Source organism: Cetorhinus maximus, chromosome 14, assembly GCF_964194155.1.
Source record: "Cetorhinus maximus chromosome 14, sCetMax3.hap1.1, whole genome shotgun sequence".
NCBI classification, from domain to species: Eukaryota; Metazoa; Chordata; class Chondrichthyes; order Lamniformes; family Cetorhinidae; genus Cetorhinus; species Cetorhinus maximus.
This window is the reverse complement of record NC_135892.1, coordinates 71,552,376-71,570,867: the sequence shown is the minus strand read 5'-3', so window position 1 is coordinate 71,570,867 and position 18,492 is coordinate 71,552,376. Positions and strand designations below refer to the sequence as shown.

The 18,492-nt window shown below is 40.3% G+C and overlaps 1 protein-coding gene across 5 annotated transcripts in view; it reads right to left on the bottom strand.

Annotated features, from left to right (window-relative positions):
- The window catches only part of kctd3 (potassium channel tetramerization domain containing 3), an 83,038-nt gene that overhangs the window by 37,036 nt on the left and 27,510 nt on the right, over positions 1–18,492 (bottom strand). For 3 of the 5 annotated variants that reach the window (XM_078557067.1, XM_078557068.1, XM_078557069.1), the window contains exons 4-8: positions 17,108–17,181; positions 15,505–15,563; positions 12,378–12,458; positions 7,935–8,084; positions 6,098–6,188 (exon numbers count right to left, since the gene is read on the bottom strand). In XM_078557067.1, the coding sequence (XP_078413193.1) occupies positions 6,098–6,188; positions 7,935–8,084; positions 12,378–12,458; positions 15,505–15,563; positions 17,108–17,181 (455 nt within the window). Of the gene's footprint in view, positions 1–6,097; positions 6,189–7,934; positions 8,085–12,377; positions 12,459–15,504; positions 15,564–17,107; positions 17,182–18,492 lie in introns of those variants that run through there. The other 2 variants (XM_078557070.1, XM_078557071.1) reach the window with 2 other exon arrangements.

The window sequence follows — 18,492 nt, the reverse complement described above, 5'->3', positions numbered from 1 at the left end:
GGAGAGGAACACAGTTGACGTTTCGAATCCGTATGACTCTTCATCAGAACTAAGGAAATAGAGAAATGAGGTGAAATATATGCTGGTAGAGGGGGGTGGGACAGGTAGAGCTGGATAGAGGGCCAGTGATAGGTGGAGGCAAAGAAGAGATTGCCAAAGATGTCATAGACAAAAGGACAAAGGGGTGTTGACGGAGGTGATATTATCTAAGGAATGTGCTAATGGGGACATTAAGGGTAGCAAGCAGGACAAGCTAAAGGCAGATGGCCCTAGTGGGGGTGGGGTGAGGGGAAGGGATCGAAATGGGCTAAAAGGTGGAGATAAAGCAATAGATCAAAATAAATTTAAAAATAGGTGGGAAAAGTATATATTTTTTAAATTATAAATTATTGGAAAAAGGGGGATAGGAAAGGGGGTGGGGATGGAGGAGAGAATTCATGATCTGAAATTGTTGAACTCAATATTAAGTCCGGAGGGCTGTAAGGTGCCTAATCGGAATATGAGGTGCTGTTCCTCCAGTTTGCGTTGAGCTTCACTGGAACATTGCAGCCGGCCAAGGACGGACATGTGGGCATGAGAGCAGGGTGGTGTGTTGACCTTCGGTCTGTCCGCAAGCATGACCCAGACCTCCTTGTCGCATGCCATTTCAACACACCACCCTGCTCTCATGCCCACGTGTCCGTCCTTGGCCTGCTGCAATGTTCCAGTGAAGCTCAACGCAAACTGGAGGAACAGCACCTCATCTGCCGACTAGGCACCTTACAGCCTTCCGGACTTAATATTGAGTTCAACAATTTCAGATCATGAACTTTCTCCTCCATCCCCATCCCCTTTCCAATCCCCCTTTTTCTAATAATTTATAATTTAAAAAAAATATATTTTTCTTTTCCCACCTATTTTTAAATTTATTTTGATCTATTGTTTTATCTCCACCTTTTAGCCCATTTCGATCCCTTCCCCCCCCACCCCACCCCCACTAGGGCCATCTGCTTGTCCTGCTTGCTACCCTTAATGTCCCCATTAACACATTCCTTAGATAATATCACCACCGTCAACACCCCTTTGTCCTTTTGTCCATGACATCTTTGGCAATCTCTTTGCCTCCACCTATCACTGTCCCTCTATCCAGCTCTACCTGTCCCACCCCCCTCTACCAGCTTATATTTCACCTCATTTCTCTATTTCCTTATTTCTGATGAAGAGTCGTACGGACTTGAAATGTCAACTGTGTTCCTCTCCACAGATGCTGTCAGATCTGCTGGGTTTTTCCAGCTATTTTTGTTTTTGGCTTTTATCACCAATTATAATAATCACCTCTTCCACTGTCTCTATGTCTTCAGATTTTCATATTTGTCTTGCCAAAGGTGGAAGTTCCAGAGCAAGCTCAGTTCCTCAAAACCCCTTGCGATGTTAAAAATTTCCATCCCAATGTCGCCATTTTATTTTTATCATCCACACCGGTCATTCTCATTTTCCCCAATGATATTTGAAGCAGTTCTTTTCATCATTCAGACTTTCCTTGCAAGAAAGCATGCAAGTATAGTACCTCCTCAATGGTTCAACAGCAAGGCATAAACTCACCAATTGCACATCTCCTCAAACTGTTGCTTTGGCTCCTCTACTATCATTCAGGCCCATATGCCAATCAGCCATCCATGCTCTGTGCCTTGCCTACTTAGCCCGAAACCACAGCCATCAGCCAATGAGCAAATTCCCAAACCCTGAATTATTGAGATAATGAGGCACCAGAGAGTCTTTCAACCTCCCACAAGGTCCTTGACTTTCACCATGATTGTCAATATGGATTCAAACCCAAATAATAAGTCATTATATGCAACTCAAGACTATTTCTCTGTCACTTCCAAACTACAGGAACTCTCCTCTGTTGATCAGTTGAGTCCTTCACCTCCATTATAACATGTTTCTCACTTTTTCTTCCTCTTCCATGTACTCTTGGTCCTGCTACTCATTCACTGCTATTCCCCTGCTGATTGGGTTTCTTGTTGTCATCTCAGGTTTGAGTTATGCTATCCTATACTAGCTCTATTCTCCTCCATTTCAATAGCAATCTTTCCAACTTGCACCAGTCCCTCTGTACCTTTCTCTGTGGGTCCAGTATTCCCACCCATTCTGCACTGATAATCAAAATGTCCCTTCCAAACATCTTCAATTCTGAGGCTTGGGAAGGGAATCGGAAATTCAGAGACCTGGGGTGGGTGCAAAAGAAAGGGAAATCAGGGATTCAGGGGCCTGGAGGGGAAATCAAAGGACTGCCTGGGAAGCAAACCAGATGGCTGGGGATTGGGGTTTGGAAAACCTGGGTGGTGATACCTGATAACTTTGTCCACACAGGTATGCTGGATCCAGCAAGTAGGTGTAAAGGCAATTATCTCCTGGATCAGGCACCCACATCTGGGTGCAACTTTTAAATACAAAAAGTTGAACAACAATGAAGCTCACAGCCTCATTATCAGATTTTAAGTGCCCAACCTGCCGCCTTGGTACAGGTTGGTCACCCATCTACCTTCCCACCTCCATTAAAGCCGGAACCTAGTTGCATTCTGGATTCTGATTTTTAAGGCTTTAAAACTCATCTGACACAAATCTTCTGCTTTTGGATGGTTAAAATTTCCTCCCTAGCTGGGCTATTGATGAATTATCACATTATAAAATTTAATGGAAGTGTTAATGGGAAATGATGAATTTTTCCTGATCGCTGGACCAACATCAAACTTTTCTGTCTTTTCTCATTCCTCTGCATTTTAACCCTCATTCTCTAGCTCCCTGAGGGCAAGAGGAATTGCCAGAAAATGCTATCTGACAACATAAATTACTTTAAGTGGGTTTAAGCTTCAATGTGAAGATGTGGAATAACACACAAAAGCCAAAAATGCAACAAAAGTCAAAAATATTAAACAAAAACAAAAATAGTTGGAAAAACTCAGCAGTTCTGTGGAAGGGTCATTCGGACTCGAAACGTTGACTGTGCTCCTCTCCACAGACGCTGCCAGACCTGCTGAGTTTTTCCAGGTATTTTTGTTTTTGTTTTGGATTTCCAGCATCCGCAGTTTTTTGCTTTTGTCAAAAATATTAAACCAAGCAACAAGTTGTAAGAAAAAAAATAGCAAATCAGAAACACAATTATCTTCAAAATAATCCCAAAGCAGCACAACTTTAAGGAGGACTTTTTTTTTTTAAGGTCAAGAAATACTTCCGTTGCAACCTAATTTTGATACTCTGAGAAATGCCCATGCATTTCCAGGGTAATCCTTTTGTTTCCATAATATTTATAGCCTTGATGGGGTTCTTGTTCACTAGTAGTGAAAGCCTTCAGTGACAGCTAAGCTGCATAAAATAACTCAGCAATTTTTGCCTGATTTTCCACTTGCCCTACAGGTGAAAAAGAACTTGTATTCCTACCCACATATTTTAACCTTCAAAGAATGTCACAAAAGAAATATCACACCCTGCAAAATTCCTCAATTCATCACATGTATATGTTAAGAGTTGCCAATGAACTGTCAAAAGATGGTGAATAGATTTAAAAGTCACTGTAGGAAGGTGCATAATTTACAGCATGTCTGGTTACCTACAATATTATTTTGATCCCTTTATCAATGCTTGCCTCAATTTTCCCGAGGTGCTGTATGAGATTTATTTCATTTATGCAGCCTTTCATCTTCAAAAATAAAAGTCTATTTATTCTAGAACTACAGAGGCTACTGACTGCCAGTCTCTTAGATTGCAAGTTTTTATCCTTTATATATTGGGAGAGAAAAGTACTTAAAATTCAAACTGGCAGGAATTAAAACACAAGTGAATTCCTTTAAATACCCAAAGACTAAGGAAACAATTGAACATGAGGATTCCCAAGTGAGGCTGTCAGAATATAGATTGTTTCCTGCAATAAAAACAGAAAATGCTGAAAATATTCAGCAGGTCAGGCAGTATCTGTGGAGAGAGAAGCAGAGTTAACATTTCAGATGACCTGAAATGTTGGGGAGAATTTTCTCCTTGTCGGGCGGGCCGGTCACAAGCGGGAGCAGAGCCAATTGCTGCCCGCGATCGGCTGCGCACTGCCATTTTACATGGGTAGCCCTGACAATTAGGTTGATCAGTGTATTAATGGCCTTAACAGGCCTTTGACAGTTCAGCGGGTGCACAGCCGACTCTGGTGCATGCCCACCGAATGAAAGATTGGAATGACGTGTGGTGACGTCAGGACACACGGCCAACGTCACCGCGCATCATTTTACACGTCGGCGTGCGGGGCCCACCCCCGCACACTGAACAGAAGATTCTGCCCATTAACTCTGTTTTTATCCCCACAGATGCTGCCTGACCTACTGATTATTTCCAACATTTACTGTTTTAATTTCGGATTTCCAGCATCCATAATATTTTACTTCTGGATTGTTTCCTGCAGTTGTGTCATGTCATGCCATAACACAAACTGCAGTTCAAGTGCACAAGAGAATCATCTAAAATATGAAATGAATATGTTTTCATAATGTTAGTAAATTCTACATACATGTTAATGTATCAACCAAGATAATTAGTCATAATCTGAAGCTGGATTGATATCGTGGTTGGAGGAGATAAAGAGCATGCACAGGATTGGAACCAAAATTAGAAGAGGTCTATAAGAGAATAGTGATGAAATATGTAGAGTTTGAGACTGTTAAGATGCTGGAAGTTGGAGGTGGTCTTAGCAGAGATAAGATGTGGTTGAAGCATGAATGGACAGTGTCTTAAGGAGGCTATAAGAAGAATAAGGATTGGTTTCATGATGAAAAAGACTAAAATCTCCATGAGTAGAGTAGATGTCAGAAAGGACTACTATCACGAGTCCAGAATAAAAATGACTATGCAGGGGCTGTTAGGGATGTCTGCTGACAATCCCTTTAGCTGATTTCCCAGGTTGAATAGTAATAATGCAAGGGCCATAACAGCAATGTTGCCTGACAATGTAAGATTACCTGGTGTAAGCTGCACTCTTTTGCTGCTTGGGTGATATAATGGGTGCTATGATACAAAGCCTCTATTTTAAAATAATGATAACTGATGAGAGTATTCAAGAAAATCAGAGGGGCCGAGTTCCATTCGTGCATTAAGCAGGCGCCATCACAACTCTGGAATAACTCATTTATGCCGAGATGGAGTGACAAACAATCTCCCAGATTCCTCATTAAACGCGATCAAAAGTATGATTAAAAATATGAAAAGTGATCAAAACTATGAAGAAAGAAAAATACAGAATGTTGAGAAACATACAACAGGTGCAAAGGTTGTGCTGAGATGTTAAGTTGCTCCCCCTTTCACATGATGGAGAATCTACTTCAAGCAATTTTTAAACATCAATCTGTACATCTTTTGTTGTGTTCCTAATTACATATGTCTATCCTGTTCTTGTATCCCTTCAATCCCTTTTTCTTTATCCACCTATCTAACCTAATCTTGACTACTGACACACGTTCTGTCCCAACCACTAACCCTGGATGTGAATTCAACCTCAAGTGTGGGTGAAGAATTTTCTCTTGCCCTCTGTCCTACAGCTTTTACATGTAACATTGTACATACTGCCGTTCATTTTAGACTCAACTAACGGAAACAGTCTATCTGCTAGAATGTTAAATACTTCTATTATATCACGTTGTAATCTGCAATGTTTTAATGAAAAGTATCCAACTTTTCAAGTCTTTCTTTGCATTTGTATTTTCTCATACAACAACAACTTATAATTGCACTTAACTTTTAACAATTATAAATCCCAAAACTTTATGAGGGCATTACAAAAAAAAAATATACCAGGCAGCACCCTGGTGAACCTGTATTGTACTCTGCCTAAAGTCTCAATATTCTTCCTTTAGGCTGAAGTCTAATATTGTATACTGAGGCCTTTGGAGGTACTTTTAAATGATATACAGAAATTCCACAGAACTTTGAGTTCTCATCAGAAGACTCCAATTGCAATTTCTCTCAAGAAGGCACTTTACCAGGCTGTCCTGTAAACAGCAAAATTCTGCCATCTTTTAGCAAGTTGATTTTTGACTCCTGTTAACAGAATGATACATTAACTGAACTGACACTTTGGTACCTGTAACAAACCACGAAGTGTGCATAAGCTACAACAATCCAGTTGTGATGACCAGCTACTATCAGAACTTTCCGGGGATCCACTACTGTGCCTGCCAAAAACATAAAATGTAAGAAAATTACAAAAAAAAATTAAAGCTCAATTTCAAACTGTGTAGATACATTACGCTTCATAATTTCATAAAGAAATATTGGAATATATTTCACACTGTTGACCATCTGTTTCTTTAATGATATCTGAAAGAACAGTAAAAGGCACAATGCGTAATGTATATTTGTGAACATAGAGGGTGGTTCTCTGGGTATGTAAAAAAAAATTAAATCTTAATTTCAAATTGTGTACATACATTTCATTTCAGTAAAACACATGCATGATCCCGATACCAATATGTCAAAACCTGCTTGCAATGAATTGGTGATGGGGAACCTGCTGCCAGTGGATAGCCGTGGGCATTATGTCCATTCTTCATGAAAACATATGCATCATCGCAATATCAATATGGAAAAACCTACTTGTAATGAAATCAATGACTGAAATTTGAATTAATTTATAGTGAAAACTTGAGCTTTCAACTGTTTAGCCTATAAGGAGCAATGGGATAGTTGCCAATGGAACAGTTCAGTCCTCCACAATCAAAGCATTTTGAGTTCTCCAATTCTATTCTTCAATTCAGAGTTAATCATCTAGTGAATCAGAACCAGTGTGATATACCCTGAAGAACAGCATATAATATTCAGATTCCAAACCATACCTCTCACATATCTCATCTGATGCCACTTCAGCAGTGTTAAAGTATTACCTCTTGATTTTGTTCAAAACAGGAACAACGCTCATGAGGCCTGAGATTGTTACCGATAGAATGTTAAGCTCACCCAGAGAATGAAAATCACCTGGATATTTTCCAGCTTCTCTCATGGGTGGAAGCAATTTCAAAGCCTGTTAAGTACAAAAGAAAAACCTCCAAACATGAAAAGGCTTTGATACTCCTGTACATCACTGGTTGATCAACAGGTCAGATTTGTAATCTGGTAGCTCTGTAGAGGCGAGTCTCATGAGTGCATGTTAATAACTATTTTAATAGTATGATCTTCTTATTTAATCAAGACTCCATGACATTGCATTCCAACTCTAACTACAATAGTCATCCACAGTGATAGTATATTGTATGAATAAATATCAATAATTTGGCACTATGGGGTATTTTTCTGAGTGCATGCTAGTGCAGCGAACTTCGCTCACCAGCAATGCATGCCACAGAACCATGGATATCCACTGGCAGCAGATTCCCCATCACCAATTCATTACAAGTAGGTTTTTCCATATTGATATTGCGATGATGCATATATTTTCATGAAGAATGGACATAATGCCCATGGATATCCACTGGCAGCAGGTTCCCCATCACCAATTCATAGCAAGCAGGTTTTGACATATTGGTATCGGGATCATGCATGTGTTTTACTGAAATGAAATGTATATACACAATTCGAAATTAAGATTTAATTTTTTTTTTTTTACATACCCAGAGAACCACCCTCTATGTTCACAAATATACATTATGCAGTGTGCCTTTTACTGTTCTTTCAGATATCACTAAAGAAACAGATGGTCAACAGTGTGAAATATATTCCAATATTTCTTTATAATTTAATGAAAGTGGCGTCTGCTCAAATGAGCTCAAGGTCCAATTCAAAGGAAACATTTGATTAAAAAGCAGATGGTGGAGTGGTCTAACTATAATCATTCAGCTAGCTTATTAAGAGATAAATATTTGCGCGTGTGTGTGTGTGTGTGTGTGTGTGTGTTTTAGAGGAAAAGGAAATATGTCTCTTCTTACCCAATCTGGCAGACCCTTCAGTCGAGATAACTCCAGCTGACACGGAAGGAGCTATGTTTGAACGAACCACACCCTCTGCTGTGCTCTGTCCAGCTTTAATTTCCTGTGAGGGTCCGGGCCCTCCAATACTTCCTTTTCTACTGGGAATAGCTAGCAGTGTTAAACACATCAATCTTTAACTACTTAAAAAAAGTGAAACATGTGAATATTCTCCTAATATCTAGAAGACAGCACTTACACCTGCCACATACAAATTTAGTCAGTTTTCTTTCACAGCTTCTCCACTACTGTGTCTTTCTCATTTAAAGAATAGTCACAGTCAGTGCCACTTTGCAAGCACCTGGCACCCTTTGTTCTAATATACTGTGCTACCCAGAGTCACCTAAATCACTGATAAGTATTCCCTTTTTCTATACTTGGGGATACCAAATTTTGTATTTTAACAGATTTACTTCTACAGCCTGTTATAGAATGGTAGAGTTCTGCAGTCAAGGTTCTTTGTTATCACTACCTGTCTCCAATTTGTACTGTTAGGTTCAACTCTTGCACACCAGTCAGTATCATATAAAACACTTGCATTTGGAGAAGCCTTTCCACATCTCTCCTAGGCACCCAGACAGTTGACGAAGTTTTTTGCCTGATGGGCAATGAGTCCCTCATCTCTTGTCTCCAACCTCTCTCACCCCTATCTTAGCCTATCCTTGCTCTTCTTTCTCTATTTTATCAATATTGTAATGGTCAGTGCCCCAAACAGCATTTCACTCATTCCTCCCAAGCCCTACTCCCAAGCACACCCCCACACACAAAAACACTTAAATACAATGGTCCAAGTCTTCTGGTATAGGGAGCGGAGAATGACCCAATTTAAATCGCTAATGCACCTCAGGACCCTGAGGAAGACCCAATGAGTGCACATGCGGAAAGTTTAAATTTCCAACTGCCGGTTTTACCATGCCCGTATTGTTGCAGGACTAATGGCTGAGGCTAAATGGTCATAACCATAAAGACTTGGGCTGTTTGCTCTATATTCTGGTGGGTTTTTACGCTGGTTTACTTAGGGCTTTTCAGAGCAGGTGTAAAACATGCTGAGCAGAGTAACTCTAAATCAGCTGCAATGTAAAAGGACAATGGCAACCACAACTATGTTCATCCCATCCCAACACTGCTCAACACGCCCTCAACAATATATAGTAAGCCCCCAGCCCCGTTCTGGCAATGTTCGCCCCCTGCTGGCTCACCCTTCCCTCAACAACCCTCCAAGCAATGCCACCCCATCCCGTACTGCCCCACCTAACTCAACTTCCAGAATTCCTCACTCCTATCTAGCCAATGTCGGAACAATCAGCATTGTCAGAGTTCTGAAGTGGGGGAGGGTGGGCACTGTCGACGGTGAGGGGGGAGGTTGAGCACTGTTGGGTTTAGCAGGGTGGAGTGAGTACTGTAGGGGTGTGAGGGATGGAGGATGAGAATTTTTGAGGTGAGGAAGAGGACTGAGCATTGTTGGAGTGTGAGGGAGGAGGTTGAACAATTTTGGGGGTGAGGGAGGGTGAGCACTGTGGGGAGGGGTGCAGGAGTGTGCTGAGCATTATCAGAGGTTGAGGGAGGGGTTTGAGCCTTGCTGGGGGATGAGGGATGGTGAGCATTGTCGTTGAGGGGAATATGTTCAATGTCAGGGGTGACAACTCCATTTAAAACAGTGTAAGTCATTGAACTGAAGATAGACATTAAGGGACATGTCTTCAGTCCATGATGAAAAAAGGGCCATGTTTTCACTGGAATTACACTCACCACTTGGGCTCTTCACTCTGTTCATTAGTGCATCCCTGCTGGAGCTGGCATTTGAAGGTGCAAAGGCTCCAGAGTAAAATGGTTAAGTGGGCAGATTATATAGCAGTCAGTGGCAGACACACCATCTCTGCCATTGATCAGAAGATCTGGGCCAATTTAGGTTTCTGATATATTGGTAGCAAATCACAAATGGATCCTTGCACTTCCCGTCAAAAAAATGTTCTCTCATATAACTCCATGTCCACAATTATAATGAAAACTGCCCATGTAAAACTTGTCTAGCTGTAATTGGGGAAAGATGGGAGTATATGGGGAAGGGAGAGAGAAAGCGAGAATGGGCAAGCAGAAGAGGTCAAGGAAACTGTGAGCAAAAAAAAAATTGCTTGGAGGAAGGCCAGAATAAGAGTCTGTGATTAGAAAAGCAGGCAACAGAGCACAGGAGGCAGCAGGAGTGAAAAAAGTCAGCTTTAGGGAGCAGGTGGCAATCATAGGCTGGGTGATTAGTTGGAAAATTGAACCGGCTATGGGAGATTGGGGAGAGGGAAAAAATGGCAACTAACAGCCTTTGTAAGCAGTGAGACACAATGAAAATCGAAACCATGGCGATGGAGGATGGTTGGCAGGAAACTATACTCATCAGGCAGCTAACAAGGGAAAGTTGCAGTCAGTAAGGTTGGAAGCTGCCATCAATACATTAGTGCAATGTTGTACATAGATGCTGCGGGATAGAGAAATATCAGGAATTCTATTTGAGGAAGCAAAGCTAGGCAGCATCAAGAGCCAGTTGGTTTGGAGCAACTGCACATGTTACTGGCTTAGTGTGGGGGAAAGAGGGGTGTCGGCAGCAACAAGACCTACTGGAAATGGCATATTAATGAGACAGGAAGAATGGTGGTAATGGAGTCATAGATCCACTGCATACAGGCAATATGATGCAGGGACAGAAGACAATCAGCAGTGTGGGAAAGATGATACACAGAACAGTTGCAAGGGGAAAAATAATTTTTAAAACTCAATCTAGCTGCAGATGTTCCTGCTTGTTTCCTTCGCTACTCTACAGGAACATAGCTTTTGGTTAAAGTAATAAATGCTCCACAGTGACATTCAGTGGTCAGAGCCTGTAACTGTGTGCAGATTTCTCTTTTAACTAGCAGCCATTGTTTTAGCAGTGAATCTTCTGTGAGATTAACATTGAAATCCTCTATCAGATTGCCATCTACAGGTACAATAACCATCACTTATACAAGATGCAACTTTTATAATGGATTTTGCTGTGAATGCAGGCTGAAAAAAAAAGTTCTTCGGTGTAATTGATTGTTCAGGGCTAATCACTTTAATTCTTAATTTCTGAGTGTTGAATCAAAATATTGCATTTAAATCACCAAAGGTAAAATAGCAGCTGATGTAGAGGTCCTTTCAAAAATTCTGAAATCTTCCTAATGAACTATGGATATAACCAGCAGTAATACTACTGATGATGGAAACTGAGTTTTGTAACTCAGTAGTGTTCCCTATTTGCCACAAACTGCCCATTAATGTTAAATGTTAGTCATTTTAAAATTTGAACTGGGTAAGTTCAAGCTCATTTAGAATTTGCCAAATCTACAGAATTTAAACTAAATAACCTAAAGTTCAAATCAAATCTGAAGTCTGGATCCAGATTATTTATACCATGCCTTGATCTGACCTCATTAACCCCAAACTTGATCAGTGAGGGAAATATCTTTATACTTCAACAATAGCAGCTTGCATTTATATAGCATCTTTAACATTGGCGCATTACAAAATTGTTACTAAATCAAAATTTGACACCAAGTCACCAAAGGAGCTATCAAGGCAAATTGGTCAAATAGGTAGGTTTTAAGGAGCGTCTTAAAGGAGAGGTAGAGAGGCAGGGGGGCTTAGAGAGGGCTAGGGCAGCTGAACATATGACCAGCACTGGTGGAGCAACTACAATCCGAAATGTACAAGATGCCAAACTTGGATAAGCGCAGAGTTTTCAAAGGTTTGTAGGGCTGGGGGAGGCTAGAGATAGGAGGAACAAGGCCATGGATGGATTTAAAAACGAGGATGGGAATTTTAAAGACAAGACTCTGCCAGGCCTAAATTCAGTCTTAAAATCTGCTTTGGTGGATTTTTAAACCTGCATAATGAAGTCTCAGTTGTCAAATGTTAAACATTGACACAATGTGGTAAAGTTTGAATCGCACTTCAGGTTCTATCTTAGGTTTTTAGTCTGATTGGCATATGAATTGCCTTTCAGTAGCGGTGGCAGAACTTGTATTAAGGGATAAAAGAAAGATTTAAAATAATAAGGACAGTAACAACTGGCTAATAACTACACCCCAAGTGACAAAATACATCATTTTTGGTCAACCCAGAACAGTGTTGTGGAGAAACCTGTAGCCTAGACTATGCCACCTACCCTACAACAAAAGTAGCACTGTCATGGAAAGAGTTAAAGATAACAACCAAATAAAGCAAAAATAATCAACATGAAAAAGGAATGCATGTTATTAGCTTGCATATTTATGAAGTAGTGGTATATTACTCAGAAGACTATTGACCATGACGGTATGAAGGGAACATTATTAGCAGAGCCATGGTCTCACATGCTGAAATATTCAGTTCCAGCTTAAAATAAAAACAATGTACCTGGAGGCGGCAGATAACCATGGAAGAGAACACTGCCACATGATGACCGCTCAAGTTCTTCACACAGCAACAGACGCCGAACTAAGTAGATTAAAAAAAATACATAAAGCAAATGGTTCTATATAATATTTACCTTCTCAGGCATCAACCATTTCCAATTAAAAGTTCATGGAACACACTGCTAGCATTTAACAAACTCTGACATTCTTTTTCGTTTAAAAATAAGAAACTCCATTGGCAAGTAATGACACAGGTGGCACAAATACAAAACAATTCCTCAATCTCTTAAAAAAAATACCCACGGAAGGAAAAAAATAATCCAATTTAAATTTAATCTGAACAAAAATTAAATCTTTGTTTGTAGTCGATCCCAAAACCCTGATTTTTATCAACTCAAATCCAAAAAGCCCGAGAGGGTTAAAATATAAAAGAAAGGTATATTTGAAGAAGGGATTAATCCTCTTCAAGGGAGGTTTTATGAACGAACACAATTCCACAGATAACTTGTGCCAAACTACTTAGATCCATAATAGGTATAGCTTCTACTGAGTTTTGGTAGAAAGGTTATAGTATATATTTAAAAGAAAAATGCATCTATAGTTATAAAACTAAAGTGAAGGGTTGAGATTGTATACAGGATAATCAACAAAATTGAAAAAGAGAAGTCGAGAAAAATTGGGAAGCTACTGATTAAATGACGTTACCATAGACAGTGGGGGAAAAGTAAAGACAAGGAGAAATAAAAAGTTCCACAATTATACAAGCTTGAGATCCTGAAAAAGAAAAGCAAGAGATTGAAGAGTTGACTGTTAATACAGTGAATGTGTAAAACATTGCACTTAGACTTTAGAAGAAACAACAGGGAAAATTTAGAGTTTGAAAGCTAGAGGTAAGCGAGGGATCAGGCTCATCAGTTGACAACCTTTACTTGCATTCAGGTATGTAAGAAGCGTTAGAAATGCCTCTCCAGATATGGGAGCAGTATCCAAGTTTCAACACACTTTTTTTTAAGAAGTTAAAAAAAGTTGAAGGAAAATGAAGTGTTTAGCAATAAAGAGAAAACAAAGATACGCAAGGCTTTAGCTGTGGAGAGGGGAGCACTTCAGTTAAGTGAGAAGCAATAGTGAGGACAAGACTATTAGTAAATGAAGAAAGACTAAGGCACAAGGTGGAAGCTACAACTGAAAAGTAAGATATTCCACCTTGACTTTGTAGACAACAATTTTTACATATTTTTAAATTTCACCCATGGTATGAACAAACTATACGAATGAACAATTGAATGTCAGCATACCACACTTTGCTAAAAAGATTCAAGACTGGTTATTTGTGGAATATGTAATAAATCTGAACCATGCTGCACAAGCAGAAATTGTTAAACAAGACATACTAAGTACTCAATAGATGTTTGTGCATTCTTCCATTCATTGAGCGATTTTTTTTTTCACCTCCCTCAATTTTGATTTACAGTTCTAATTTTATATTCTCTGCCAACCATTTTACAACTTAGATTGCACAGTAGAACTAGAATGAACAGTATAAATTCATTCGATTGAACCGTTAAAGAGGAACTTTAGTGTTGAGACAAGTACTAGAAATAGTAACTGCTTACCCCTAGGTAAGTACAGTAATATTTGTTACCTGGCTTTCTCCCTTCCTCAGAGCGCTGACTCATTCTGTTGCAGTTTCACAAGTGTGAGCTATCCTCCAGTACCTTAATTAAGGTAATTTCCCATATTTAAGTCTAGACATTGAGTGTTTATAGACAATTAACCAAGGAGGGCATCAAAGACTAACCCAATCCTGTTCACTCAAATGTCCACACTTTGCAGCAGAGCTCACTCAACAGAAATTACAGGTGTATTTCCTGGTTTATTTTACTCCCTCCATTTTCCCAAGCCCCCAGACTAAAGTCATCGGTCAGAACCTTACCAGTGTCCCAATGTTAGTCTAAAAGCAGCTCCCAAGCCCATGCAGTCAGATTGTGGGACTGCAAGGGTGATTTACCAGTGGCGGTCAATTAAGAGGCCTGCGCTGCGCTGCACTGCCCTTCAATTAAGGTCCAATCAGAGGGCCACCATCACTGCAGCCTCACCAGCACCACTGATAGAGGTAGTCACGTCTGAGGCTGCAAGGAATAGGAGAGGGCACCGCCACGTAGAGGCTGGTGAGCGATTGCTGGATGTGTCAGGGCCAGGCAGCAGAAAACAAAGGTAAACAAAGCTGTGAACCTTCCAGTGGCGGTTTTGGAGCCATGGGGGTGGCCATTACTGCCAGAGGTGCCCTTCCTTGGATCATGAAGCCTTCAATAAGGACCCCATCCCTTGAAAGTTGCAAGGCCATAGTTGACGGACTCATCATGCAGGGGGGGGGGCGGCATTTTGGGGCTTGTGAAATCCTGGTGGGATCGCAAAATGGCCGACAATAGGCTAATTAATTGGCCACCTGCCTCTGGGAGGCAGATAAGCCACTCCCATTCCCACCTTTGGAAATATCCCCTAGCAGCTGGTACACATGGGCTGTCCTCCTGAAGCCTTCACCATCATTTTATCCTGGAAAAATTCAGCCCAATGAGTTTGAATAGTCCCAAACTGAGATGAAGTAATTTACCATAGGTTAGAGATTGAATTTCAGACCTGCCCACTTTGTACTCCTCAGACCTATACCAGGTGGTACATTTAAGCAATTATTGGGATGAACTCCAATTGAACATTTTTTAATGTATTTTATTATTTATTAATTACTGCCCTTTAGGCTCCTCCATTTCACTGGGCCAGCACATATAAAACAATGGAGGTAGATTCACAAAAAAATAGAATTGGTCTGTTAATTGACTAAACCAATAGATCACAACATTAGGGAGCTGACACACCAGTAGAGCCCTTATAATTTCGCCAGAGTGAAAAGGATGAATGCAGGTACAGTCCTGTAAAAGGTGTCAAACAACAAATGGATAGTATATGAGGACTTAGCCCTAGAATAACGTTCTGCTGTACTGTGAACAGCACTTAGAGTAATAATCAGAGTTAATCATCTATAGACTATATGATTTCATTTATTACATAACCCTATACCCTGCAAAAAAGCTTTTCATATATTGCAACAACAGAATAATGATAAATCCTACCTAACGGAGTAATCCCGTAAAATTCAGCTTCATGCCTCAGAACATTGATGTTTACTCCCCTGCATGATAAGCAAAGTTGTATCAGCATTGTTTTTAATCAATGTCTCTTAACAAACCATTTAAGAATCAAAATGAAATACAATATTAAATATGGAATTCGCTTCCCCAGATAGTTTGTGGATGCCAGTCTTTGAGTATATTCAAGGCTGAGATCAATAGGTTTTTAGATTCCAAGGAAATCAAAGGATTTGGGGATCGTGTGGGTTGATGGTCAGCCATAATCTTATTAAATGGCAGAGAGGCACAAAGGGCTGTATAGTCTATTCCTGCTCCTATTTCTTTTGTTCTTATATGGTGCCTCAAGATGTCTTCAGGACCTCCCAAGAGGTTTCATGCACTTTTTAGTCATTATGAAAGTAAACATGGCATCTAATGTGCATGAAGTAAAGCCTCACCAACAGCAAGCGAGATGTGTGGCCAGTTAATTATTTTTGGCGGCATTGGTTGAAGGAGAAATATTAGCAGGACATTGGGAGAGCTTGACTTTTCTCTCAATAGAAGCATGGGATCTTTGATGTTCACCTGAACTATGGGACAAGCAGACAGCACCTTGGTCTTTATATCTCATCTGAAATAAATTCCCTCAGTACTGTAATGAGTCAGTCTGGATGACAAATTCAAGCTAGAAAGAAACCCCAGAATATGTTTAAGAATAGGTTGGAGTTAACCTCTTTTGTAATTTAAGCTCACAATTTCAGTGAAATTTCTAGTGCCTAAAACATTGGGAGCATGGATATGAATATCACTGGAATTAGCGCATATATACCAAATAACGAAAGTGTATGCTCTCCATATGAAACTTGCCCATTGCTACTTATATTTGGCCCCATTCTCCCTACAGATGTTTAAAGAATGAACAGTATTATATTTAACTGATATTTCAATCCTACATTCTGATTAATGTGGACAGTGAACAATGAAACAAAAGGTTAATTTAAGACAATATTAACAAACATTCCATGGGAATATATCATGAAAAGTGAATTTTGTGCACTGAAATAGAAAACACTAAATTTGGTCCATGCGCCAGCACACACCAACTGAACAGTTTACACCTGATCCTGATAAACAGCCTACAGGATTCCCAATAAGACAAATTTACTGAACCTAAAACAATTAGATAGAGAAAATAAAACTGCAATAGTCAGGGTTCTGAATCTTGGTTAGGTCAGGAATTCTAAAATAAACTTGTACAGCCTCAACTTACTTTGAAATTAATATTCTAGATTTGTTCCATTAGACATTCTGTAGGACCTAATGCAAAGATCACAGGGAAGGTATCCTCCGTTCACTATTTCTACTGAAATCATAATCATGCTCTCTATACTCATAGTTGATTTTGCTACAGACATCAAAGATTGTAAAACTTATCCCATGTAATCAAACATATTCAATGTGCTCAGAGGCATCACTGGAAATCATTTTAAGAAATAAATTTTTGAAGGAAGGAAAAACAAATCAATTACATTGCGCATTTCTGTTGGGTGTGTTGATTGTTACTTCTGTGTAGCTAGTGCTTTAATTTTGAGAAAGTTTTCCTTACCTTAAATCTAACTCTTTTGTTCGAAGAAAATTTAGAATTGGTGCAAATGCTGTAGGATCTCTGTCAATAAATATCTATGGGGAGAACATACATATTTTAGCAGCAATGAAAGGCACTTATTTTAAATATTTAATGAGGCACTGATCGCTGTACATACTATTGTAAGTGTAATGCAACATGGTGACCATAAAAAAAGGGATTTTTTTTAAGCTTCAAAGCTTTGGATGATATTTTGGGATCCTTCTGTCAGATAAACATTGAACAAGAACAAATATTGTGAAAATGCCAGTCCTGTTTGACATAATAAGTGACTTGATTGCTTGCTTATTCATTGGCCAAAGAATCAATAAAGGCCAAGTACTTCCACTTTGGGCACAACGGCCAATCAAAGCACAATCTGTTCCAATCATTTCCCGTTTTGAGAAGTCTTTTCTTTTCTCTAGTTTCCATTCAAACCCATTTATTTGCATAGCACCAAATGCAAAATCTGCTATGAACCACCGCACTTGGGCAGAATTTTACAATCATCAACACCCGCCCACCCTGGGTGGGAGGGGGTTGCAGGTGGAAGTGCCTGTAAAATTCCCCAAGAGACTTTCCCTCTACCATCCCCAGCCTGTCCACAATTTTACAGGTGGAGGGTGAAGTCTAGGTCAGCCCACCTGCCCTCAAACCAACTAAGGCCCTTAAGTGGCCAATTACTGTCCGTTTAAGGGCTGCTTCCCTCCCAGCTCCAATTTTGACTCCGGTGGGAGAAGTACAGGGGGGGAGAAGCCCAGTAGGCCTCGACTGGGGAGTGGGAGCGACTCGTTCAAGGGCCCCCTTGCCACATCAAGTGCCCTGCCACTGCCCCCACCACCCCAAGGTCTGCCCACCGTGGGTGCCCCCTCTTCCCCGGCCTCTCCATCAAACATCCCGCCTTTTTCCCAGTCACACCTCCCCTCCCTGCTATGAGAGCCTCACACCATCTCCCTCCCCCAACTCCCACCACACCTACGAGTTCCAGGTCTCCAGCTCTTATAGTCTGGGGACTGCTTGAAGTTCCAGTCCTGGCCACTGCTGCCAGTGGCGCTGATGGGACAACAAAGCTCCAGGCTAATCAGATTGGCTGGCAGCTCTCTGAGGTGGGACTTCCATCCAAATGAGGGCGCTAAATGACTGCAGGGCCACTGTGATTGGCAGGGTTGCATTCCCCGCTGACTCCATGTAGCAGAGCAGGAAACTCTGTCTGAAAATTCCTGACTGTACTGTTTTAAAAAAATTGTTCCTTCAAAATATTTTTGTTGATGTATTTAAAAGTGGTAACTTGGTGCAGTTTGGTTAAAACAACTGAAAATGTATTTATCACAAGCAGCAAGCATTTTTACTCAGTGTGATTTCGCAAC